The sequence below is a fragment of the Trichosurus vulpecula genome, chromosome 6 (assembly GCF_011100635.1).
Source record: "Trichosurus vulpecula isolate mTriVul1 chromosome 6, mTriVul1.pri, whole genome shotgun sequence".
Classification (NCBI taxonomy): Eukaryota; Metazoa; Chordata; class Mammalia; order Diprotodontia; family Phalangeridae; genus Trichosurus; species Trichosurus vulpecula.
Window position 1 is genome coordinate 217,910,842 of NC_050578.1, and position 27,977 is coordinate 217,938,818.

The 27,977-nt window shown below is 42.2% G+C and overlaps 1 protein-coding gene across 3 annotated transcripts in view; it reads right to left on the bottom strand.

Moving 5' to 3' along the window:
• Positions 1–1,086: 1,086 nt before the first annotated feature.
• Positions 1,087–27,977, bottom strand: part of PIGG (phosphatidylinositol glycan anchor biosynthesis class G) — a 93,502-nt gene continuing 66,611 nt past the window's right edge. Inside the window, exon 13 of one of the 3 annotated variants that reach the window (XM_036765495.1) lies at positions 1,087–1,643. In XM_036765495.1, coding sequence (XP_036621390.1) covers positions 1,424–1,643 — 220 coding nt within the window. In that variant the 3' untranslated portion in view covers positions 1,087–1,423. The remainder of the gene's footprint in view (positions 1,644–27,977) is intronic. The other 2 variants (XM_036765499.1, XM_036765497.1) reach the window with 2 other exon arrangements.

Below are 27,977 nucleotides of genomic sequence, written 5' to 3' on the forward strand. Positions count from 1 at the left end.
AGCTTTTGAATCCCCTGGCCATCTTATCCCACGTGTGCTCTAGCTGATTGTCCTTCCTGCGACAACCGCTAGCTTTAACGATGCTTTAAGCGTGCAGAGCACTTTACAGATATCACCTCACTTGATCTTCACAACCCCCCAGGGAGATAGGGCCTATTACTCTCTCCATTTTGCAGATCAGGAAGCTGAAGAAGAGAGAAGCCGGTGACTTGCTCAGGAACACACAGCCAGGAAGCCTCTAAGGCTGGATTTGAACTCATGTCTTCTTGGCTCCAGATCCAGGGCTTTATCCACTAGGCCACCCAAGCCAGAAGACAGACAGGCTATGACCCTTGAAATTCTGGACAGGATATTTTATGGATGAAGATTAAGACAACATTAGGGGCTGTAGCTGCTATATCACAGTGATGACTCATAGTGACCTTAGAATCACCAAAACCTCGAGGTCTTTTCACAGGAACTGCCACATTTTGCCATTCCTGTCCTCATTTCTCTCTAGGAAAGTTTCCAAGTGTTGGTAGGACCCCTGCTGCCCCCTGATCCTCAGGTGCACAGGCTGAGCCCAGGGACGTGGCCCTAGAGAACAGGGTGACCTCAACCAGCCAGGGCAACATTGGGCATCAGCATCCTTGTTAATGATTCTCCTCTAGCTCTTTGCACCTTCTGTTGCTTGACGAAATCAGAGGGTCTTCCTCTCTTTCAGCTTCCTCCTCCCCCATCTCCTCTGGCCTAGGATGTCCTGTGACTGCAAGCCAGGAATTCAGCTTCGTGCTAATGCTTGTGGATGGTCACATAGTTATGCTCATGTCTCTGTTTCTTTCTCCAGGCCATCTCATGAATAATCATGGCAGAGCTGGATAAAACATTTTAGACAGACACATCTGCTTCACATGCACCACAGTCTGAGTAAGGATCCATCTTCTCTCTCCACTTCTTAAGCCCCTCAGAGTCAAGTGCATGGAGCAGCTGGGTGAAGGTGAAAACTTTTTAAGATTGTCATTCAGCAACAAACAAAACTTTGAGTCATATTTACAACATATCTGGAGTAAAAAGTTTTTAGACTGATTTGCATTAAGAGAAAAGGGTCATGGTTTGTAATCACATTTAATATTCTCGAACAAAATTAGCACTCTTTCAAATGGTCAAAGAGTGTGTCTTTATCTTCCCCCTCCCCTCACCTGTCCCATACCCAATCTCAAACACCAAAAGTCACTTACAGTAAATCCAAATTCAAGTACAGAAGTCAAAGAAGTTGAAGATTTTTAAAAAAAACAACTGTTAGAACTCATAAGCCATAAATAACTTTTTATCTTTTTCTGGAATGATCTTCTTAGTAGTTAAGCTTATCTTCCATTACTCAAATCCAGTTAGCAATTAACAGGCTTTTTAAAAAGCACAGTTCTTTCCTGGCATACTTAATAGACTAAGGTTTTATGAGATTTGTTTGATCCATGGCTGTGAAAAATACACAAATGGCAGCTGTGAGTAATAGATGCATTCCCTCATAGAGAAGTTTTGGAGAAAACACACTCCATATAAACAAATGGTAACGTAGGGATGTCACCAGGACGATGTACACAGACACAGGGATGGAACATATCACCGCATAGCAGAAGCAGGCGTGACTCATTGCTGAAGTCCTGCTAATGAAGAAAAAACCACGATGAGTGTTAACGTTATTATATACCACACACGCACACTCTATCTTAAATGCAGCTATTTAAAAAGTAATCGATAATCTGATTGCCACAGATGAGCCCAAAGAAGGCTATTAATTTTTACTTCTCTAATTTATGATAATTCATGGTACCAGCCTGGGCTGGGCCAAATTCCACTTCTGCAGTAAGTATCATTAAAAAAGCATCTGCTAAACCAAATAATAGTATAAATGAGAATTCAGGAGAAACGCTTACCTGGTCAGCAACACGGACTTAAAGTGCTTGGGTATCAGCTATCTGAATACTAACAATTAATGTGATTATTACACAGCACTCTTCTCTGTTATTTAAGGAAGGACCCCAGGACTCTCTACTTAGTAACAATATTAGCGGTTAGTTATTTAAAAATAATTAATCTGTATTCCTTTAAAATTATTCAGTAATTCAAATTTTCACTAACTCAGACTGGCCTTTCTCCAACTTATTCTGAGATAAAAAAAAGATCTTAAAATATTTAGTGATTAATGATCCTGCAGTCTAATGTTCTGCAAAGGCCGATGTTAACTGACCATCCTGATGTTCCAACTGATGTTTAGGCACAAAAGAGTCTTGGAGTCAGACCCCCACAAAAACTAAAGTTATCAGAAAGCCATTTTCCAGAGTAGAAACTGGATTAATGGATGAATATGACAGATTTAGACAAGGAAAGGCATGTTCCCCAAGGCAAAGAAAAAAGCTAAGCTAACATGCATAGTATGCATGCCAATAGGAACTAAATCTTAGTACTTACATAGACTAAAAAAAGGTGGATATACAACTCATGTTTGTATGCAAAGCTTAAAAAGCTATAAATTAGTCTTTTAAAGATTGTTTTGCTTAGATCATAGTTACAATGCTCAGTATACCAACCTGTAAATGTTAAATTACAATACAGCATAAAAAGATCTGAATCTACAAAAGTCCACATTAAACAGTGATAGGTTTTTTTATTGAATCTCTTCTTTTGAAAATGGTTTTTCATATATCCATGTGGCACAGACAACAAATCCCTACCCTAATGGAGATCCCTCTTCCTATATACCAAATAACTGTAATGGAGCTCCCTCTTCCTTTTGGAGATCTTTCAAGAAGCAATCTGGGATAATTTGTATAATCCAGTCCAACTGCCTCCGAGAAAGATGAAAGGTAGAAGACAGAGAGAGCAGGATCTGCCCTCTGAGCCCCTGGACTAACAAGAACAAAAGGCACATTGCCCAGGGAAGGCAAGGGGAAAGGCAGAGAGAAAATGGTCAAAATTCAAGATAAGGCCAACTCAGAGGAGAACACAGACTGTACAGGTAGTTCAAAAAAGAAGTCATTTGGATTGCTATTGGAGGTGTGTGGGTGGGGGGCGGGGTGCAGTGTGACCCAGGTGTAAGACAAAAGGTTTCAAAAACTGAAGGCACAATGGCCACAGGGCATAGAAATGTTAGCTTAGCCAGCCTGGCCTTCAGGGCAATTTTCCTATAACAGTAAAATGGAAAAGATAAGCTGAACTGCTGCAAGCATAAGAGAGTCACCCACACACGCCTGGAAGGGCTTTGGAGGACAGCAACAGTGGTGGGAGCTGGGGACCCATGACACCTGGTGAGACTGAAGGAGAGATGAGGGGGAACACTGACTGGAAAAGAGACAGGAGCGTCTCTGACAAGAGACTGGAACAATGATGTAGAAAAAGGAATCCTTGCCTCCTCCTTTGCTGGGCCAAATATAGGGCAAGTCTCTGGGGAGAGTGGCCCATTCTCTAAATTGGATGCAAGCTTCGAGAGCTTCAGGTTCCCTAGGAGATGGGGCAAGGGGCAAGGTAAGTGAAAGGTCTCTAGGGCCTGGTGCCTCTGACACAAAGGTTTCATGCACAAAGGTACTGCCTTCCTCTACTGATTTATTTTCAATTGGTCCTGTGGATAGCTAGTCTGCACGTAGTTACTGACCTGTTGTCTCACCCATGAAGAGCATGAGCTCCTTGAGAGCAGGAACTGCTTTAACTCTTCTTTGTACTCCAGCACCTAGCACAGGGCCAGACACATAATAGGCGCTTAGTAAATGCTTACTGATTGACTCTAATAAGAGTACATCAAGAGTACCACCAAACTGGGAAGAACTACAGAATACACTGCAGAATGAGATAAAGAAGGCTTCCCTTTTTGGGTTTTGTTTCTTCTTTCTCATGATTCATTCCATTGGTCATAATTCTTCTTTACAACTTGACTATTCTGTAAATAAGTTCAATGGGAAGTTATATGTAGAAGATATATCAGATTCCATGCCATCTGGGGGGGGAGGAGGGGAAGAAAATCTAGAACTCAAAATTATGTGGAACTGAGTGTTGTAAACTCAAAATAAAAAAATCTTAATTATATATATAAAAAAGAGGGCTTCCCAAGACCAACTTCCCCTACATCAGGAAGACGGAAGAAGGTGCAGCAGCAACAACTCTACTGTACAAGAAACTGGTTTTCACACACCAAGACCACCCAAGTCAATAAAACCATTAGGCTCGAGAATACCAAACTGAATAATGCAGAAGCAAGGTAAATAAAAAAAGGCAACCAAACCCACGAATGTTTTTTTTAAAAAACAGAATGTGCTCAAGGGAGAAGGCAGTCAACTGTCCTGGGAAGCCTAGACAAATAATCCTAGTTCACAGGTAAATAAAACATGAATTTCAATGAGTAACAACACACAGCACCCAAATTACCAATACTTTTGCTATTCAGATGCAGTAGGCTTAACCAACATGTAAATAAAGGAATGAGTTGAAAAGGAGAAAGTTCTTAAGATCAACAAGCAAGTGTACTATTAAATCATATGAGTTATGAACCAAAAGACAACAGAAAGGATGACACAGAGGCTAAGGAATTTTGCATCAGTGAGAAAAGGCTAAATTTGGATAGCAGCTGAAATATATGCACATGATGGGACCATCCTAGTAAACATGGCATCAGACAGCCACCTCGATCCCAAGTGCGGCCCACACAGGAGCAGCAGTCCCCACTCCAAAGCTGAGCACATGCGCAGATTAGGGGATGGGAAGAATTCCAAGTCATCACCAAGCTCATGAAAGCAAAAGAAGGTGCTAAGGCCCAAGGAGTCTCTTGGTGGGGGAGTGGAGAGAAAAATGTGAGAAATGAGACTGGAAGTGGTGATCAGAAGAAGAAAGGGAAATAAGCCCTATGAAATCGTCTTGCTTTCGATGGCAAGAGGTTCCATTTTTATTTCTAGTCCCTTACATATTAGCTATAGTACCACAATTTGTCTTTCCACTTATATACCAGCTGTAGACTACATCTAGTTTGCATACCGTATTCTGCATAGAAAACAGAGACAGGAACAATCTTGAGTTGGAAGAGACCCCAGAGATCATTTTAGTACAACCTTTACCTAAAGCAGGAATTCTTTTTACAGCCTCCCTGACAAGTGGTCATCTAGATTCTGCTCCAGTGTAGGGGAATTCATTAAGCAGCCATTTGTACTTTTTGGAAAGCCCTGATTCTTGGAATTTTTTTTCCCTCAAGTTAAACCAAAATTCATCTTCTTGTAATTTTGTCCATTGGCCCTAGTCTATCCAATAGGGCTCACCACCAAACAGCATAAACCTAACCCCTCTTCTACATGACAATTTATCAAACACTTGGAGATGGCCACTGAATCCTCCCTATGTCTTCTCTTCCCTGTTCCTTCAACTTCTCCTCCTATAACACAGTTTAGAGTCCTTTTAATTCAGATTCCCTTCCCTGGACATATTCCAGCTTATAAATGTCCTTCTTGAAATGTAGCACAAGATCCAAACAACACATTCTTAATATGGCCCAACTAGGCCAAAATCCTCCAGAAGTACTCTCTCTTTTGCTTTGGACATGGTACTTCTATTAACAAAGTTTAAAGAAACACCTGCCTCCTCATATCATAAAGGTGACTCTGGGATCCCAAAGACTATGCTAGCAAGCCCTATCAACACAGAAAGGCTACATGCAGTGATGTACTGTGTCTGTTGAAATCCTCCTGAACGTCTCACAGGCAACTCAAAGTGTCTAAAATAGAATCCATTATCTGTCCGCTGTCTTTCCTCTAAATATCCCTAATTTCTCCCATTTTTGTTGAGAGCGCCACCATCCACAAAGTCATCAAGGTTTATAGTTTTGGAACAATCTTTGATTCTTCACTTTTCCTCCTTATCCAATCAGCTGCCAAGTCTAACCCCACCACATTTCTTATACCATTTCCCTTCTCTCCTCCTCCCATGGTCCAGCTCTTATCCTCTCTCTCCTAAACTACTATAATAGGCTCCTAGTTGGTTTCTCTGCCTCTATTATGTCTCCTCCCCAGTCTATCATCTATACAGCTGCCAAATAATCTCCCTAAGGATCTCTGACCATGTTACTCCTCTACTCAAAAACCTTCAGCTGCTCCCTACTGCTTACAAGAACAAACTCCTTAGCCTGGCATTTAAAACTCTCCAAAATCTGGCTCCTACCTACCCTTTCAGATTTATCTCATAAACTATATTCCTGCCAAAATGAACCTCTAGCTGTTCCCCAAACTTGACACTCCATCTGCACCTTCATACATTGGCACAAGCTATCCCCATGCCTTGAATGCTCTCATTTCTTATCTCCCCCCTTCTTGTCCTCTTTCAAGGCTCAGCTCATTCTCTTCCTGGATGCCCCCCAGTTATCAGTGTCTTTCCCTCCTTAGTTTTCCTTGTATTAATGCTTATTTGTGCATACATTGTATTCTGCTGCCTCCCCCAGAAAACATGTTCCTCAAGGACAGGGGCTGTTTCATGCTTACTTTGTACCCCCAGTTGCCCAAGGTAGGAGCTTCATAAATGACTGTTAAAATTGACCAACCTGGCTAATCATAGCAAGGTTGAAGACTAAGAATTGAATTTTTTTGCCCAAAGCAATTCATGAAGACTATCAATTAAACGCTGAGGAGGTAATATGCATCAGTGAAAGTGACTCTTCCAAGTAGACTCTTTTGAAGTACAAGCCAGCTTTTCTGGTGGTTAAACTCCTACTGAGTTTGTGGGTCACCAAAACCCAAGTCTTTTTTTTTAAAACATAAACTGTTTGGCCATTTATCTGTAATAAATTTCAAATTTAAATAGGATTTCACTCATTATTCAAGTCTGTGGGGATCTGGGATCCCTATTGTCACTGAAGGCTTTACCTACTTCTTCTAGCTTCAAGTTATCTACAAATTAGATAAATGTGCTATCATCTTTCAAGCTAGTGATAAAAATGCTGAACACAATAGGGTCCCCAACAGAGCCCTGTGGCTTGGCACTAGTAATCTCCCTCTAGCTAACAAATCCTTTAATCAATTCAATAGATTCAACTCTCCTTGTGTCTGGTCATTCAACTGATTCCATTTTTCCATCTTGTCCAGAAGGACATAGTGTGAGATTTGGTCAAAACCTTTGCTGAAATTCAGGTATTCTATACATCTGACATTTCCTTGATCCACCAGTACAGCAACCTGGTAAAAAATGGAAATCAGTTTATTTTGACTTGAATGTGTCTTAATGAGGCCATGCTTAACTAACATGACCGCTGCCTCCCTTTCCAATCACTTACAAACTAGCCCTTTAAGAATGATTTCTGGAATTTTCCCTGACATCAACAGCAAATTCACAGGGCTAGAATTTGCAGAATCTAATTTTTTCCCTCATTGAAAATTGGTACAGATGCTTGCCAATCTGCAGTTCTAGGGGACCTTTCCTATTGTCAGTCCTTCAAAGATTACCAAGAGGGAGTTAGTAAATCTACATTACTAACAACTTTCACTACCCTGTAAGGTAATCTGCCCAACCAGCTGACCTCAATTCATTTAGCAATAGGTGTTCTCTACTCTCTTCACTTACACCAGGTTTCAATTTCCTCAATTGTTTTCTCTCTCCTTTTCAATGTAAAAATCATTCTCATTAACAGGGGAGAAAGAAGCTAAGCTGAACAGTTCTGTTATCTACTGCCACGTTCCCATGAGCCCCAAACATGGACTTGGCCCTTCCTTATTCTTCCTGCCACCAAAAAAGCTCCAAAATCTCTTTTTTGTGTCCTTAGCATTTTCACCAAGCCTCAGGCCAGCTCATACTGGGTTTTAGCTGTCCTCATGCTAACCTTACAGGACCAAGTCATTCTTCCGTATTTATCTTTGGTTGTGGGCCCTTGATACTATCTGTTGTACACATTCTTTTAAAATGTGAGCTCAACAGAGAGCATGAAAGAACCTGACAGTGGGCACATTCACCATGCAGGGAAGACAGACTGAGAATGATAAATGAAGAAATTCTCTTTGGATTAAAGTCTGGGTTTAATTTTAGTAAAGGAAGAGTAAAAGGCTTGGTTTTATCTCCTCCACTGGGTCAGAAGCTTTCAAGAAAAAAAGATTCGAAAAGTGAAAGGGAGTGATTATGGAAAAACTAGCAGCTCCACAGGCAAGCCCTCTCACCGTTTTTCATTTTTTCATGTTATTGCCTCCTGTGACCCTTCAACATGCAGCTTTTATCCAGTTCTTCTATGGAAACTACCTTCACCTAAATTAAGGGACTATGCTCTTGTCGGATTAAAAACATAAGCTCCTCTATTTAAAAAACAACTATTCATTTGATTCCCTTGAATTCTCATTTCCCATTCTATTTCTCTCTTTCCTTAGCTTCCATTTGTTTTCCAATTTCTCTGATCATTTCTCTAACCTCCCTCACTAGCCCTTTTCCTCTCTCCTGTCTATTCCACTTCCCCACTGCCTTCCTCAGAGAGCTCATTTGCTCTCAAGGTTTTACCTCTCCCTAGGAGCATCTTTGACGGATGTCCCACTCTGATTTTTCCAAACTCTGGCAGGTTCTACTAAAGCTGAAAAGGCTTTGCATATAGTTACAGTGACAAACTATGTTTCCTGTCTGAGCAACAGCCAAGTTAAATATGGACAGGCTCATCAACTACAAAGGGCCACTAAGTCATTCATTTTTTAGCCAGGGCAGACCATGAAAAAGAATTTTTTAAAAAAATTACAAAATGGCTCTCAGTCCCGGACAGCTTCCTGTAGCAGAATAATTAAAAAGTGGGTAAAGGGTAGTAATAAACACAGTTATTAGGCTATATAAAAACAGTAACTTAACCATTGGTAAAATAAATATGAGGCCTTTGGTAAACATGCAGTAAGTTTATATACCATTGGAATCACAATAAAATTAACATTCTGCTAGAAATTAAACCAACAACGTCATTGCTAAATGGACAAATGATCCTAGAATGGAGGATAAAGTTAAGTTTCCTCACACGCTAAAAGGCAACAAAAAAAATTTCAAGAGACACTGAATATCACTCTTTGAAACACTCCTTGTGAGGAAGGAAGATAACTGTGGCTTATGTGCCGACATCTGCTGCAGAGATTGGAGACACAGGGACACTCTATGGAAAATTTGTCAAGATACCACAAACAAAGACAACCTATACCTTGATACGTGTCAATGCCAATGAGAAGGTAAGTTCAAGGAGGATGGCAAAAAATGTTGGTAAAGAAATTAAGAATTCAGGAGGTAGAAGGTGCTGAATTATTTGCACCTGAACGTAATGAACTCTTTTCTTAAGAAGAGAGTGAGCAGCTGTCTTCAAACTCATCTGGTATTGGTTTAAAAACAGAGAAATAGATCAGTGGAACAGACTAGAGACAAGGGAGAATAAAAAGTGATGGAACTCAATAAACCTATATTTCATAAAATGAGACACATAAATTACTTAGGAAAAAACTCCTAGAAAGCAGTCTGGCAGAAATTAGGCTTAAACTAGCACCTTATTCCACATGCCACAATACACTCTAATGTGGATATGTGACCTATTAGAAGAAAAGTGGATCATATACTTCTCCCAGCTATGGATGGGAAATGTACCTTAATTAAACAAGAGATAGAGGTAATTACAAAAGATAAAATGAATAACTTTGATTAAATAAAACTGAAAGCTTCTGCACAGATCTGCAAATTGGCAGAAATGCCAAAAACAGCAATTGTCAATGTTGGAGGAGTTGTGGAATGATAGGCACACTAGTACATTGTTGATGGAACTGTGAAATGGCACAGCCATTCTTTTTTATATTCATTTTTAAATTCTGAGTTCCAAATTCTCTCCCTTCAGCCCCTCTCCCACACACCGAGAAGGCAAGCAATATGATACCCATTATACATGTGAAGTCATGCAAAACATTTCCATATTAGCTATGTTGCAAAAAAAAAAGCAAGAAAAATTTAAAAAAGTAAAAAAATATGCTTCAATCTGCACTCAAGGGTTCATCAGTTTTCTGTCTGAAGGTGGACAGCATTTTTCATCATGAGCCCTTTGGAATCACTGTATTGATCAGAGTAGCAAAGTTTTTCACAGTTGATCATTGCTACAGTTTTGGGTACAGCCTCAAATTGGAAAGCAATTTGGAATTACACAAATAAAGTGACTAAAATGTCCACACCCCTTAAACCACTACTGGGCTGATATCCCAAGGAAGCCGTTAATAAGAATGCTCAGAACTATGCCATGCACAAAAGGAAATGACTACATCTGAAAGAGCAAAAAATGCAAAAAACGACTTGTTGCTAATATGGGAATCATTTCAGAATCAGCCGTGTTTCAGGTCTTTAAGGTGTTGGGTATCTAAGATTAAAATTCCTTGGCTAATTAGAAGCATAAAGATGAGGAGAAAAAGCATCCAATTTCACCACTTAAATTCACCACTATTCAAATCAATTGCTAGCTCTGAAAAATGGGTAATGTGCGTATATATATATATATATATACATATATATACACATATACATATATATGTCTCATATATATATATGTGTATATATATATGCACACATATATATATATATGAGACATATATATGTATATAAAGAGAGAGAGAAGGAGGGAGAGAGAGAGGCAGAGAAAAGAGACAGAGAGACAGACTGACGGACAGAGAGAGAGAGAGAGAGAGAGAGAGAGAGAGAGAGAGAGACAGACAGACAGAGACAGAGACAGAGAGAAACCAAAGGGGTAAGCCAAGGGTCCAGGCTGCCTCAGCCAGCACTTAATCTCTTGCTGAGAGACTCAATAACCACAGGCAATAAGACCAGGTCATTTGCAAAAGATTATGAAGAGGGATGATAGAAGATTATGAACAGCGCTGCCTCACAAAATACCAAAAAGCACTGAAAGCAAGCCTTTGGAAAAAGTTTGAGGTGAGCCAATTGGGTCATGTCATGATTTCAAGAGCATTTACAGATCAAAATGGACCGCACCCCTCCAATGTGAAGTGGAACAGAACAGCGAGCATTTATAAACTATTATCACAACCGCTGAGAGAGCAGACACCCCACATACGACACCCTACCTCTTCAGTACCTGACAGCCTATGGCCTATGTGAGGAAGCAGAAATGGCACGAAGAGAAGGAAGCCCAGAAGTGCAGCACATTCTGATCAAAAACATATTAGAGGAAATCATGTGCAAAGTGACAATTTTAATTGCAATCAGGGATTTATTTTCATGACATGTCAATGCAATTCAACAAGCACATATTAAGGGCCTATTGTGTACATGGCACTGCGCTAAGTGCCAGGAATACACAGACAAAAATTAAAGTCCTAGTTCTATCATTCCCTGCTGGGAGGGGACACAACATGTTCAAAGCAGTCTAGAGAAAAAGGGAGCACTAACTGGAGGTGGGGAGATCAGGAATGGCTTCATGGAAAAGGAAGCCTTAGAGGAAGATAAGGATTCCAGCAGCTAGAGATGGGGAGGAAGGGCCTCTACCATCAGGCATGACTGGAATGGGCCCCCTCCTGGCACACGGCACCCCCTACAGGAAGTATTTCCTGCCCTGCCTGGCCGTTAGTGCTCTTCATACTTCTTGGTGTATATGATGTATGTCCCCCACTTTAATGTAACCTAACTAAGGGAAAGAGCTGTTTGATTTTTATCTTAATAGTGCCCTTCCTTGTTCACTAAACTGCCCTGAACACAGTAGGTGCTTAATAAGTGTTCTGTGTTCTTGAAAGACCAAATACATGGAAGCGGGCTTTCCTACACAGATGCTCACGTAGCTGCAGATGGCACCGTGCTGGGTGCACTGAGCCCTGGGATGCGACACAGCCTCCTCTGATGCATGGCCAATCAAAAATGAGATTGGGTTTAGGACCGGACAAAGGGAAAACCAAATGGGCGAAGGATGTTTACTGCCCAGATTATGTCATACAACTGAATGTGCGTCCCGCTGAATCTATCGGTACTTATTTTTTGATAGGTATTAAAGATGGGCAGTAAGAACAGATTGCATTTGGATGGATAGTTGAATAGCACTTTCAATAAACCCAGTCTTCCCTCCACCAAAATCCATCACTTTAATGTAACATTCTCTCAGCAATACTATATAGCTATGAATCATGAAAAACCATAATCACAGAATAATTAAAACGCAGGTGACCAAAAGGAGGCAATGGAAAGGAACATGGTAAGCTGTAGTATATTACTAAAAATGACAAGAAACGTCAAAGAAGACATCGTAAAATGACTAGGAAAGGATGTGGGATGGTCACCCTTTGCACCAGTCTCTACAAGAGGAAGGCCTCTAGCATGCTAGGAAGATTCTTTATGCAGGATTTACAGAAAGACATGGATATGAACTACATAGGATGAGAAAGCACAGCTGGATTGTGTTATGCACTCACACAGGGAATACTGACTCACCTATATTAAAAAAATATCAAAGTATTGAAGAAGTCCCACCCCTCATCTCACTCAACACATATGAAACCAAACTCTCATCTTTCTCCCAGAACAGGCTCCCAGTCCTGGCTTCCTTTATGTGGTTAATAGTATTGTGAGAAACGAGTATTTCTCTATTATATTTAATAACTAATTATTGTATTAGGGCTATGGTTTTTCCCCTTTCCTACTTCCTCATGCAGAAACCAATCAGCGTGGGAAATCTCTCTTAAAGATTTGAGATAGATCTGATGCTGAGTGAAGGGAGCAGAACCAGGAGAACATTATACACAATTACAGACACAGGGTATCTGTTATGACTAATTTTGATAGACTTGGCTCTTCTCAGCAATGCAAGGTTCTAAGACAACTCCAAAAGACTCACGATGGAAAAAGTGATTCACATCCAGAGAAAAAAATTACAGAGTCTGAATGCAGATTGAAGAAAACTATTTGCTCTTTTTTTAATTTGTTTTTGTTTCTTCTTTCTCATGGTTCATTCCATTGGTTGTAGTTCTTTGCAACTTGACTTGTGAAAATATATGTTTAGTGCGAAGGTATGTGTAGAGCCTATATGCCGTCTTGGGCGGGGAGGGGGGAGGAGAGGGAGGGGAAGAAAATTTGAAACTCAAAAACTTGAGGAACTGAATGTCGTAAACTAAAAATAAAAATAAATTACTTAAAAAAAATTTACTCAGGCTGAGATATAATCAGACAGCAAAGATAATTCTAAGGTTTGGCTAATAGGTATATTCCTGCTCACTGTGTTTGCTCAAACAGGACCTGGGAAAATGTTCATTCTCCCTATTATCAAGGTGATGTGGAAATTGATGTCTCTTTGACCAAAGTTTGAGTAACCTAAGTCACGTACCCCAACATAGCCCACCTCCCATTGTGTTAAGCAATCAGAGGTGATTAGACATCCCTCTTCGAAGGGCATATAAACTGTGACCCCACTGCCGTGAGGGGTCTTTGATCTAAGAGAGACGGCCAAATGGCCATCCTTTTATTAATAACCTGCTGGTCTTATTAATAAAATGATTAAATAACCCAGAAACTATGTCTCTCGAACTTTTTAATGGTTACAATTTAGTCATTCCACTAGCCTCCAAGGCTCTATATCTCTGGGTCATTTTAAATTCCTCCTCTCTTTACCAAATGTCAATTAGTCACCCAGTTCCATTAATTCTTCCTTGGCTACCTCATTTATTCTTTTCCATTCTCAGTGATACAACCCTAGTTCTGGCTTTTGGAATAGGCCTTATGGCTCAGTACTGTGCAGTAGTAAGCACATCTTCCTTTCAAGCAGGTGATCTGAATTAACTTCCTATTCAACTTCTGGCACTGAGAAGGGGGACCAGCCATGGGTACCGTCATCAATAAGAGCAAAGAGGAAGATCTGAACCCAGCAGAGCATAACGGATGAATAAGCAGGTGGGGTTTAAGGGCTGCACTTCCATATAATAAAATAAAATGAAGAGGAAACCTGGAATTCATCCAGTTCTGCAAATGGGCAGAAGATGAAGGTCAAAGAACATATGATACTGTACACACAAGTAAGCTAAAATACTGAGTAGTAATTGTAAGCAAAGGATTGCAATGCTTGGGAAAAGCCAATTTTCCGGTAAGCACAATGCAGAACTGTATTATGTATAATGTTACAATAGGTAATAATAGACTGTAGAATTTAAGGAACTGGGCAAAGAGAGAGAAGGAAGGAAAAGGGCGGCATGAATTCCTCCCTAGGATATTATTCTTTCTCTAAGAGAGGGAATGAGCAGAGGACCCATCAGAATGTGAACATGACTAAGCATATTCTACTCCTTCCAAGGCTATTGCTGTGCTGCCGAGAACAGCATCTGCTTCTATGGAAGGGAAGTGAGTTTCTATTAGCCACAAGAGTGGGGGAAGAGAATAGGCACCAGGGATGAGCTAGGACTCAAAAAGAAAAAAAAAAGGCACACCGGAGCTTAAGGAAACCCCCTTGCTCCCTGGTGGATGAATCTCCTGGAGGATTCTTGGGTCCAGGCTAAAACAACCAAGGAGCTTAGTTCTGAGGGAATCCTATCTATTAATAGGGCAGATCTCCTAGACGCTCTCCCTGGATAATGGCTGTCCCCATGTCTGAAACTTGTTAATTAGCTTAGCCCTTTGAGAAATAGTGGCAAACTCAGGCTTTCTAGGGAACATTTACTGTAGAGGCACAGGCAGACACCATACACCATAGTGTCCTCCTTCCACCCTCCCCATGTCCAAAATAGACCTTCTCGTGCTTTGCCTGGACAACTGCAATTGTGTCTGAATCGGTTTCCCCAACTTGAGACTTTTTCCTTCTCTAATTAAATACTGTACACTGCTGCCAAATTAGTCTTTGTAAAAGACTGAGTTGCACAGGTCCCTCCCTCCAAAGGTTCCCAATCAATCAATGTTTCACTGTTATTCTGCTCTGTTTATGTGCATCTGACTGCCACTCATAATCACAGAACCTCAGACTTGAGGGCGGGAAGGCATTTGGTTCCACTGAGCCTTTACTCACCATGCTCCTCCTTGGCTGGAATGCCCCAAGTCCCCATTCCCCTTGTCTAATCCCTACCCTTCCTTTTAAGTTTCATTTCAAGCCTACTTTTGCATGAAGCCTTCACGGAGTCCCAGATTATACATCGGATTGTATAGAGATAGTAGTGACAATAGATTCTAATAAATGAATGAGCCAAGATCAATTCCAACAAAGCTGAGAAGGGATATACTTCAGTACTGGACTGCTGCAGGTGTCTGTTAAAATCAGGTCTGCTTACCTGTGTAGGATTCTCTAGGCAAGACAATCTACCATTTTTACTACTCTCTTTTAAACTTACAGAATCCTATGATTTTTTATAGGGTCTCAGAGAATGTCTCATATAACTCCCAATCTTACAGAAGAGTTCAGTGACTTGACCATAGTGAGTCCGTTGAGGAGCACGGTATAGGGAGGACGGCCATTCTTTCTTTTCTAGTTTTCCTGATTCACCAGAAAAATATGAAAACTAAGCCTGGCATGTTGCCTTAAGCTTGCGAAACAGTGAAAAAGAAAAATGCAACCATCTAATGGAGGAAATTTTCAAGTATTACTAAACACATTAAGGTACTTTCTTAAAAAAATACCAGGATATCAGATCACCTCACTTTATATAACGGATATGGAAAAGGTCCATATAAATCAAATCATAATTCAGATTTACTAAGGGACTTTCCTATTTTGAAGGGAATCTTTCATGAAGTAAAGAATCCTGATCTCTGAACAATGTCCCCTCTCTAACCCTCCCATCCTCCTGGCTTCAAAAAGTCAGCTTCACAAGGATATTGGCTGGGCAGCAGTTTCTTAGAAACACAAAGCCTGGGCTTTTTGGTGGACTAAGTCACCATGAGTCACCATGTGACAAGAGCAGCCAGAGGAGTTAACCTGACTGACCTTGGCCAGAATGAGGGAGATGACAACTCTGCTGAAGGCAGACCCAGTCAAATCACATATGGAACAAATGTTGGTGACAATTTAGGAGCAATCATGAGACATCATCATGACATCGGATGCACAAAACAATCTGCTCAGTGCTCTACACTTCATTCCGTTGGATCCTGACAATAATCCTTTTAGGAAAGGACTACAGGTCTTAGCGTCTCCAGCTTGCAGATGAAGAAAATGAGGACAGAACATCCGTAAAAGGGTTAGGTGATTGGCCCACTGTCATTGAACGAACCAGCGTCAAAGGTGGGATTTGAACCCAACCCTCTCCTGACTCCGAGACGAGAATTTTTTATACTGCAGAATAATGTTGATGAGCAGGACAATGTCCCGGGCAAGGTAACTGGAAAAGTGTAGAAAAGGGATCTGAATTTTCCACAGGGTAGAACTAGCAATGATGGGGGAAAGGAGGACAGGGAAACCAGTTCAGACAGAGGAATACTGCCCCAGCTGGAAGGCTGCCCCACAGTGGGAGCTCCCCCTCACTGAGCGCTCGTATGATCAGACACGGGGGAGGTTCTTTCTCAGGAATGGGTTGGGTGAGAGGTCCCTGAGACCCCCTTCTACTCTTCTACAACCACCAACATTTAGACAGCACTTTAACATCCTTTGCACATATTACCTCATTTATTCTCACCACAACCTGTGGGGGAGGTCTATCATTATCTTCATTTTCCAGTTAAGAAAACTAAGTCTAAGGGAGGTTAAATGACCAGTATGTGCTTAAGGCAGGACTTGCACTCAGGTCCTGCTGATTCCGTCTGGCACTCTGTCTACCACACCACCTAACTACTTGGGATTCTGTACATTTGATTTGCTTCATTGATCTAGATGGTCCTACGCTGGATATGCAAGGAGTGCATCTACCTTGGGAATCCCAGCATCCTGCCTCATCTGTACTCTCGGGTAGAGATGGAAGCCTTTGACTGTAAGTCTGAAATGGGGACAAGGTGGTCCCTTGGGGTCTACAAGGATCCAAGCTGGCCAGTCAGTAATGTGCTCTGCCATCTAGGTAGGCTGAACTGAGGATAGGCTGTCAGCAGGTTTGAGTGTAAAGCTACACCTTGGAGGGAAGCAGGCTAGCTGCAAATGAGATCCTGGGACAGCAGAAGTTGGGGGAGCTGCTGGGCAGTTAGTCAACAACATTTATTAAGTTCTTACTATGCAGAAAGGAAATCCATCCTCCAGGCAAACCGCTGATCCATGAACCATAAGAGGATGAGCAGAAACTATAGAGCAATATAACTTAAGTCATGCATCCCTGTCTACAATCCTCAACGATAAGTTATAGGCCTTGCAGCCAATCAGCTGGGAGTCCTCTGAGCTTCTCTCTCCACACTCTCCTCCTTTGAAAACTGACATGGTAGAAAGCACACTGGACTTGGGCTCTGCTGATTACCAGCTGTGTGACCTGGGAAAATCACTTTACCTGGGCACCTCACTGCCTCCATTTATGAAGTGAAGAATGTGATACTTGTACCTACCTTAAAGAGATATGGGGAGGATTAAAGGAAGTACTTGACACAAAGCACTTTGTAACTCTGAGTTATTACTATGACTTTAGCTACCATCTTCATTCAACAAGGCTTTGTAGAGTAGCTACTATTTCCCTGGGCCAGATACTTGCAAAATTTACCTTCCCAGTTCTGATATTTCACCTGACCTCTAAATTAATATTTCATGCCATTTCTCACACCAACTGAAATATAATGTGTCCAAATTTAAAGTATTTTTAAAAGAAATTCTATTTTTTTTCAATCAGCAAAAATCCACCTTTTAAGTCCCACTTTTTCCCCTCTGCCCCTTTACTGAGAAGGAAAGAAAAACAAAACACCTATTAAAAACATGCAGCCAGGTGGTGCAATGGATAAAGTGCCAGGCCTGCAGTCAGGAAGACCTAGGTTCCAATGTGGCCTCAGACACTGATTAGCTAAGTGGCCCAGGGCAAGTCACTTAACTGTGTTTGCTTCCATTTCCTCATCTGTAAAATGAGCTGGAGAAGGAAAGAGCAAACCGCTCCAGTAACTTTGCCAAGAAAACCCCAGTGGAGTCACGAAGAGTCAGACATGACTGAGAAACGACTGAACAAAAAGAATAGAAAGTCAAACAAATTCTTCCACTAGTCACATTAAAAAAAAAAAAAAAACAACCTGCACCGAGTCCATCACCCCTCTCTGTCAGGAAGTGAGTGGCACGTTTTCTCATTAGTCTTCTGGAACTGTGGTTAGTCACCACGTTAATCAGAGTTCCTAAGTCTTTCAAAGTTGTTTGTCTTTACAATATCGTTTTTATTGTATAAACTGTTCTCCTGGTTCTCACTTCACTCTGCATCAGTTCATACATGTCTTCCCAGGTTTCTCTTAAACCGCTTCCTATTATTTCTTACAACACAATAAAATTCTACCACTTTCACATACAATGACTTATTCAGCCATTCTCCAACTGAATTCTCAGTTCTCCCCTCAATTTCCAATTCTCTGCACCACAAAAAGATGTGGGGTGTGTGTGTGTGTGTGTGTGTGTGTGTGTGTGTGTGTGTAGGTATATATATATATATATACATATATATATATATATATATATATGTATATGTATAATTAATGGTATTGCCAGGTCAAAGGATATGCAGAGTTTAATAACAGTTTGGGCACACTTCCAGAATGGCGACCCAGTTCACAGTAATCCACTAACAAAGCCCCTTTAAACATTTATTTTCTGTCCAAATCTAAATTCATCAGTTCTCTCTACCAAAGTCCACATTTCCATCACCACCAGTGTTTTAAACATCTACATTCAAAACCCTAGAGTTAGTTCTGACTCTGTTCTCTCCATCTAATCTGTCACCAAACCCTGTCAATTCTTCTGAGTAATCTCCTAGATCTGTCTCTTTTTCTCCAATACCATAGTTACTACTTTATTCTTGGTTCTCAAAATCTCAGGCTTGGACAATAACACTTAAGAAGCCTCCTACCTCTGGGGCAGCTAGATGGCACAGTGAGTAGAGCATTGGCCCTGGAGTCAGGAGGACCTGAGTTCAAATTCGGCCTCAGACACTTGACACACTTACTAGCTGTGTGACCTTGGGCAAGTCACTTAACCCCAATTGCCCTACCTTCCCCCATCAAAAACAAACAAAAACAAAAAAAAGAAGTCTCCCACCTCCAATATTACCATGTTCTAATCCATTTGACATACTACTGCCAGATTAATCTTCCTAAATGATCATTTCAATGTAACTTCTCTACTCAAGAACTTACAATGGCTCCCTACTGCCTATGGCAACAAGTCCAAATTCTGCATCATTAACACTGAAAGTCTTTCACAATCGGGCCCCATTTCATCTGCCCACGTGCCATCTGCTTCTCCCCACTGTTCCTAGAACACGTCATACTCATCTTCCTCTTGGAACACCCTTTTCCCACTTCTTCACCTAATCAAATTCTTTGCCTAATCCTACCAATCTTAGAATTAGAGAATCTCAGACTTGGAAGCTAACTCAGAAGTCATCTAGTCTAGGAGTCAGCAAACTACAGCCTAAGGCCCAAATCAAACCCTCTGCTTGTTTGTTTGGTGGTTGGTATGGCCTGGCTTGTAACCTAAAAATGTTTTTATGTTTCTAAATATATTTAGTATACTAAATATAATATGGGGGCAGCTAGGTGACACAGCTGGTAAGAGTGCTAGGTCAGAAGTCAGGAAGACCCATTTTCCTGAGTTCAAATGTGGCCTCAGACATTATAGCTGTGTGACTTTGGACAAGTCACTTAACCCTGTTTGCCTCAGTTCTGTAAAATGAGCTAAAGAAGGAAATGGCAAACCACTCCAGTATCTTTGCCAAGAAAACCCTAAATGGGCCACAAAGAGCTGGACATGGCTGAAACTACTGAACAACAAAACAAAAAATAGATTTAAAATATGTTTAAATTAGATATTAAACGATTTTAAAATGTCAAAACCATTCTTAGTTCATTGATGTACAACTACCAATTTGATTGGATTTGGCCCCTGGGCCACAGTTTGCTGACCCCTCCTGATCCGAATCATCGATCTCCTCTACATTCCAATAAAGGACAGGAAACAGGGGATTCACTACCTCTGAAGCCAGCCTGGTTCATGTGTAGACAGATCTCACTGTCAGAACTACTTCCTTGTGTCAAGGCTCAGCACTACCTACACAAGGCCCTGACAACAATCTCTCCCAAGCCTGCCTTTCTGATCCCCCGCCCTCCTCCAGCTCTAGCCTTCTGCTATACCATTTAAAGACTGGATAAATCAGTGTATTCCACGGTGAGAGGCAGTGAGCTGTAGTAAAAAGAGCACTGCCCTTGGAGGCAGTTCAAGTTCCAGCTAACTGACAAGGGCGGCACACCTAGTGTACTACAGTCTTAAAAAGAATGCTTTCTTGAGCTGCCTTCTCTCACGAGGTAAACTGTCAATCCCAGAAGAGTATTCCTAAAGTTGTTTTCTGGAGACCCCCAAATTCCCTGCTTAGCCTCTGTCTTTGACCTTTGCTAGAAGCTTAGTCTGAGCTATGCTCTTCCTCCATGGGAAAGACAATCCACACTTACTGGCTGTGTAGCCAGGGGCATGTCAGCCTCTCTCAGCCTCAAGTGTATAAAATGAGGATAACAATATTTGCATTATCTTTCTCATAAGGTTGTTAGAAAAATATTTTGTAAACCATAAAATGCTTTATTTACACAGAAGTTATTATTATGAGAATATACGTTGTTTCTCCAACTAGTCATACAAGGACAACAAATAGCACTGGCTGGCAAGCAAAGGGATAGACCTATACTTTTTGACTGACAATATCAGGGATCATTTACAGGCAGGCTGGTGATGCATATGGGAATCTCATATATTTAAAGCACCAGCTGCCTGTTCTCTCCGAACTACTGCCTGGTAGTAAGGAGCCTCAGGGTTATGTCCTAATTCAATGTATTATAGCAACTGCTGAGGACTTCTACAAATGCTAACTACTGCAGGGAATAGCTCCATCTCTGCTACGTGCCCAGGATAATGTTGGTCCAGTGCTTAGCATAAAGTAGCTGCTTAATCATTCCTGCTGAAAGGTGGACGCTGCCGATGCCACAGGGGGCTCCTTGCTCCATCTCTGTGCCCAATGCTCCAGAAGTACACAAAGGTGCTAGCCTATGCAGAGTGCGCAGAGATTTCTTCCTCCCCTTTCCAGGCTGGGGATGGGAAAAAGAGAAACAGTGACTGGGCTCCTCCTGAACCAATACAAGGTTTTCCTCCTGTGCTATATGAACCAAAGAAGTTCTCATGCTATTTCCCATCCCTAGTTCCCTTTTTCCATTCCAAACAGTATGCAAGATACTGGAGCCTGCACAGGCACAGTGAAGTGTGGGAGAAGAGCTATCATCAACTAGTGAGAGTTAGTGTTCCATCTTGGCCTTTTTCAAGGACTGGGTTTGGAGTCCTTCTCACCTCCAAATTTACCTCTCTGTCTCGGGTCCTGAAACCACTCAGGAAAGCATCTAAGTCCTTAGTAAGTGCTAAGTGCTCACGCTGGGTGGGGGGAGAGGGGTCTGCCCCCAACAACTGTTCTCACTTCTCTGCTGAACATCAACAATTGCTCCCTGGACCATCTCCACTAGGATGTCTGACGGGCACCCCAAAATTCAACACTGCCCAAACAGAACTCATTGCTGAAGCTGCTGTCCTCTAAATCTCCCTATTTCTGTTGAGGGCACTATCACTCTCAAGTTTCATACCTTGGGAATCATTCTTGACTCCTCCTTCTACCTCCCCACCCCACCCCCAACCCAATCAGCTGTCACAATCTGTCACCTCTGCCTCAAGAACACCTCCTGTTATCTACAGCCCCATGAGTCTATTTCAGACCCTCATTATCCCTCTCCTAGATCAGTGCAATAGCTGGGCTCTCTCACTGTTCTCCTCGCTCCTGGAATTTCCCCTCTCCATCCTATCTTCCCCATGGCTGCCAAAATCACATTCCTCGGGCATCTATCTCACGGGGCCACTCCCTTGTACAAAAATCTTACCAGAATCACATTTCAGCTCTGGAAAGGAGCTCAGAGGTCATTTCAGCTAACCCCCTACCTGTAAAAGGAACTCTCACTGTCTTTAGGATAAAATACAAACTCCTCAGTCTAGCATGTAAAACCCTCCCAACCTACCTGGCACCTGCCTTTCAAGACATTCCATATCACCTCTCACATGCTCTATGTCCCGGCCAAACTGTTCCCAAACTTGGCATTCTATCTCCTGTTTCGTGCCTCGCAGAGACTGCCTTTTCCTCCCCGAATACCCTCCTCATTCTAGACTCCTTAGCTTCCTTCAAGGCTCTGCTCAGGTGTCATACTTTCTACTCAAAGCCTTTCCTGATCCCCTTTCCCGTTGATCAGTGCTCTCTCCCTCCTTAAACTACCTTGCTGTTGTTGGTTTTTTTCTCTTCTATTTTATTTTACTATCTTGCATGTGTGTTATATCTCCTTTGGTGGAATATCAGCTCTCTGCAGGCAGGATTCATGTCCTTGGTGCATAGCACAGGGTCTTGCACACAGGAGGCGCTTAATGATTTTGTTGAGAAAGCACTTGTTCCCTGTCTACTGACACAATTCTGGACTATTCCATTTGCAGGCAGATGATTCTCGGATTTTAGGAGTGGTTTCGCATATGACCTGCATGATCAACCAGAGAATAGAACACACTGATTCAAATTTTCCATTAAAAAAAAAAAAAGCTTTTTTAGAAAGAAACAGATTAAGCAAAATTCTGCTTTGAGAAAACAAAAGCTGGTGGAAAACCATCTGTAAGACAACAGGGGGAGGCAGTGGAAAGAAGTTTTCTTGGGCCCTGAGCCCTGAACTGGATTCTGGGTCCCTGCCCAGACGTACTGGTCAGTGAATTCCTAAGAAGAAGTGGGCAATGAATACCTTGCCAAGGTGAATGTCCCATCCAGATGTCTGAGTTTTAAAATTCTCTGTACCGGTTTCACAAAACAATCACAATGGCCCAAGCCTGAGAAGATTAAAACCTTGTCCCCATCCCCAGGCCAGGAAGAATTCAGAAAGCAATGCTTCTACCATGCTGCCTGACAAAACAGGATCCATCTTAGAGACTTTTCTAACCAGCTGCCCTGTTCTGTCGATTCTAGTTTCTGCCATCTTTCCACTTTACATAGCCATTACCATTTTTAGACCCCTGTCACACTCTGCTAGTATATATTACTCCTACCTTGCTGCTATGTGCTGTAAGGAGAAAGGGAACAGATGGACAACTGCCAGCCTAACCCCTCTTTCTCCACCAGGTCTGGATGCACAGATGAGTTCTCCAACTGTTCATTTACTCGGGTGTGCCCCAACTCACTCTCCTCTGCACGCCCACTGGAATCACCCTGACACTGAAATGACTCTCACTGCAACCTACAACCAGAACCACTGGCGCCTCACAAGCTCCAGTTCTCTTCCCACGCTCCCTCAACCACTGCTTCCAGCCCAAGCTCTCAACCTTCAAACTGACCAACACTCGTCCTGAGGCTGCCGGCTGACACTCCTAAACAGCGCCACAGAGCGAAAGGTTGCGAGTCCTCCTATGGCCTCCAGAGAACATCTGACATTCCCTTTTTCCTCTCAGTCGCCCCATCCCAAGCTCCTTACATCCTGGCATCTTATATCCTTCACAGATATTAGAGATTGTAGGGGCCTCAGGGTCTCTCTAGTCCAATTTCTACCTAAGAGGAATTCTCCCTACATTGTAGCGCAAAAGCTTCCAGCCACCCTCCCTCCCCCAAGGCAGCCTGCCCCATCTCACTTCAGCAGGACCCTAGTGAAAAGAGCTTTCCCCCAACATCAAACCTCTGTTTGTCTCTGTGCTACTTCCCCTCCTCTCCCTATGCCACAACTCAGCTCCTGTTTCTGTCCTCTGAGGCAAAGAGCAAGCCTCCCTTTCATGTTGCCACACTGACACCTACAACAATCTGGAGATACCTTTCAGGTACTTTAATTCTTCCCCTCTCAAAACTAAAGATCCCCAGTCACTTCAACTGATCCTTGAAGGACACAGACTTGAGGCCCGCCACCATTCTGGCAGCCTCCTCTGGACTCTTTCCAGCTTATCAATGTCCTTACACCTCCCTTTCTGGACTGGACTTGTGACTTCAAGTGACTTCCCTGGAAGAGGGTTCTTACTCTTTCTATGAAAGCAGTTCAGCATCTGCTCCGAAACTCACAGTTATATAGCATTCTCTGGGGGCACCAAGGGGTTCACTGACCTCTCTAACATCACACAGTAGTCTGGGTCAAAGGCCTAATTTGAGCCTAGGTCTTCCTAATTCTGTCTACTCATCATGCTTTGCTGCTTCTCCCCATTGCTCTTCTTAAACATGCACAACTGAACCTAACACCTGAAATGTTGTCTGACCAGGACTACCACTTCCTCATTGCTGGAAACTAGGCCCATCTTAAGGCAGCCCAAGATCACACAGGCTTTTGTGGCTGCCCCATCACACTGCTGGCGCCAACTAAACATGTGGTCCACTAAAACCCTCAGCACTTTTTCTGCTGTTTAATCATGTTCCTTTGCCTTGTACTTGTGAATCTGATTTTTTAACGCAAGGGTAAGATTTTTCCATTCATCCATACTTGAAAGGCATTTTAATAGATTCAACACAATGTTCTAATATGCCAAGACTTTTCTGGATCCTCACTCTGTCATCCAGTGTGTTTTCTCCCAGTTTTGTGTCATCTGCAAATTGGAACATTGTGCCATCTAGACCTTTTCTTATTAACCTCCTCCTGCTTTCCCCCACCCACTCCAAAGGGGGTATATAGCCAGGGGAATCTGATAGGGCAGGTCGAGGTTTGTGGATAGGTTTCTCTTCAAATTAAAAACATCTGACCCTTAACTAAATATTCAGAAACTCTTTGGAATGGGCTTCCTTAAAAGGTCAGGAGTTTCTTGTTTTAAATGTATTTAATTAGAAGCAAGACTGAATATCAGTCAAGAATACTGTAAAGGGAATTTGGCTTCAGGAAGGGACTGGCCTAGATGCCCTCTATGGTCTCTTTCAACTCTGAGATCCTATGATTCATTCTGCCAACTTCTCTATTGCAGCTCTGAGAAAGCCAAAACCAAACCATCTGAAGCCACCGAGCAAAAGCCCTCTGTTGGCCTCCCCCGATTCTCAGCGCAAAATGGTCACAATCTGAATGGAAAAATGCTTAGCGATAGTCTGTGTCCTAAGCTGCCAAGCACTCCAGCTCCTTTCATCAGGAGTAAAAACGTGTAGGGAAGGGCCCTGGGTGAAGAGATGGCCCAGGGCAGGCCCCTGTGGCCTAACGTGCCCTCAAGTGCACACTCTTCAACCAGCTCAGTATTGTTCTGCCAAGATGCTGGGGTGCAGGAGAGCGCACACAAGTACACACATCATGTTTCCCACAGGGTCGCCATGAAACTGCTTTATACTGACCTTAAAATGCTATAGAAGTGTGAACTGAGATTAGTAACCATTTCTTCTCAACACCTTGTTATAAAACCTATGAAAATCAAGTCACTTATCCTCTGGAATCCAAGAGACCACCCACCTCAAGCACAATGAATCTCCCCTAAACCCAAATATGGAAGAGCATACAGGAGGACGTGTGAAAGAAGCCTCCCTGGGTTTTGGTCCTTGGGAAGACTCGTACTCCCCGATGCACAGGGGACAATCTGTCTGTGAATTCTGTACTTCTTCCACCTAGAATAGATTGTCATCAGAAGGCATTGCTGTATCCACCTGTACTAACTGTAAAGGAAATAAGAAGAGATCTCTAGGAAAGAAAACACATTACAAACAGACAGTCCATTAGATATTGCTTTTCAAGGGAAGCTGAGACTGATATAACCCTACGTTGTTATTATTACACTGCCTACAGGAACCAAAGTTGTCACCCTCACCCCTTGCCTCTGTTCTTCCTAAGGGGACAGGGATAGGAATGAGTCTATTTCTCTCTCCTGGGGGCAGGGAAGGCTGGCGTCCACAATACCGTAAGCCTGTCTCCCCAAGTGTTAGCACCATCTCCCTCCTGACACGACTTGGGAGATTCTTTGTATTAATGTAGAGCGTACACATTGCGTACCCTAAACTACACGAATGGCTCTTAGCCCTGGAGAATTACGTCTATTTATTTCCTTTTGCCTTTCTGTTCCACAACACAGCACAGTGCCCAGTGTACAGATGTTCATTAAACAGAATTTTTCCAAAATGCTGAAGCTGTCATGTCAGCTCCCTGATGGAGAAACTCACTCAACATTTCCCCTCTTGGGCAGGAAGCTCTTTGAGAGTAAGGACCCTGTCGTTTTTCATTTTTAATCCCTAGAACAGTGCCTAAGGCATGTTAAGTGCCTAACAAACGTTTGCTTCATTAAACTGATTAGCCTGACATTCAAGGCCTTCTAAAATCTGGTCCCAATCCACTGCTCCAACTTTACTGTCTTTTCCCCAACTTCTATTCTCTGTTCCACAAAATGATGGGCTTACTGGTCCCTAAACACTACTGACTCTAAGCAAGGCCTGAATGGAGAAATCCACGTTCTCTTGCCTGAAATATATTCTTCTTCTTTTCTCAGCCAATTCAAATCCTCCCTGCCGTAAGATGCTGCCTACTCCACGGGGTCTTCCCTGACCACTTTTGTACCCAAAGATTTCTTTTTCTCGTGAATTCCCGTAGTACAGCTGGTAAGACCCGAAGCGTCTCATACTACTCTGGAACTCTCGCAGGGCCAGTCTGCACAATGCCTTGCATGTGACAGTCACTTGATGGCTTTTTCTTTGTTGACTTATTTAACACAGAGAAGCAAAGCTACTAGGCATATATCTCAAGGAAGTCAAAGACAGAGAGAAAGACTGCAAATATACAAAAACATCTGTAGCAATGGAAAAAAAGTAAATGCCCAATGGCGAATAGCTGAACAAATTGCAGTATGTTAATGTAATGAAATATTCTGCCATAAGAAATGACTATGAAGAATTATGAGGAACTTAGGAAGAACTGAGGCAGAGTGAAGAAAATAAAATTAGGAGAGCAGTGTAGAATATGACCACAGTATCACAGGGGAAAATAACATTTAAAGACCTCAGAACTCTAACCAACGGCATACACAGTGATGAGCGTAAAGGACTCAAAAGGGAAGTGTGCCTCCCACCTCTTGGCAGGGTCTGTGGACTAGAGGTGCAGGATGAGGCGGACATTTTCTGACAGGGTCAAGTGTAGATTTGATTCGACTGCACTTATTTTGGAGGAAGGGATAGAGAGTCATTAGGAAGTGAAATAAGAAAAGAACATCAATAAACTTTCAAAAACTACATAGTTTTACATACCTCTATTTTAAAAACACAATTAAAAACTATAGTCAAGTCTCCTTTACTCACAGATACTCTATTTACTCACAAATCTATGCCAAGCCTCTGGCACATTCTCCCAGGGCAGCTCTTAGGGGAACCTAAGAATGTACCCTACGGGATTCTCCACGGGTTACGTAACTTTTAAAGTCAGATACTCAAATTATTCTATCCATACGCTCTAGAAATGTAAAGAACAAATCTCACCACTGAGCCAGATGCCCAGGGACAAAATCCGTGAGGACAGTTGAGTACGTACCGTCTCCTCTGCACTTAGAAGCCAGGCTAACTAATGTTGAGGCCAAAAAAAGTAACAGATATAAACAGACTAGGGTGTAGCCAGGAGCTCTCATGGAAAGCTCTTTCAGGGGGAGAACAATCCAATCCTGGAGGTACAGCCCCCTACCACTCCTGGATGTCTCATATGTGGAAGTTCCCCAAGCCCTTATTGCTAAATGGTTCCTTCTTGTTATATAGAATAGTCAGGGATGTGAATAACCACTTTGGAAAAAAAAAATCCTTTGGGCTCCCTGGTACTACTATGAAGGCAAAGGAGGCAGCATGTTGGACGAAGAACACTGCACTTAGACCTGAATTCCAATCCTGGTTCTGGTTATTTACTGCCTATCCCTAACCTTGAGCAATTTAATTTTCCTCTCTGGGCTTCATTTCCCT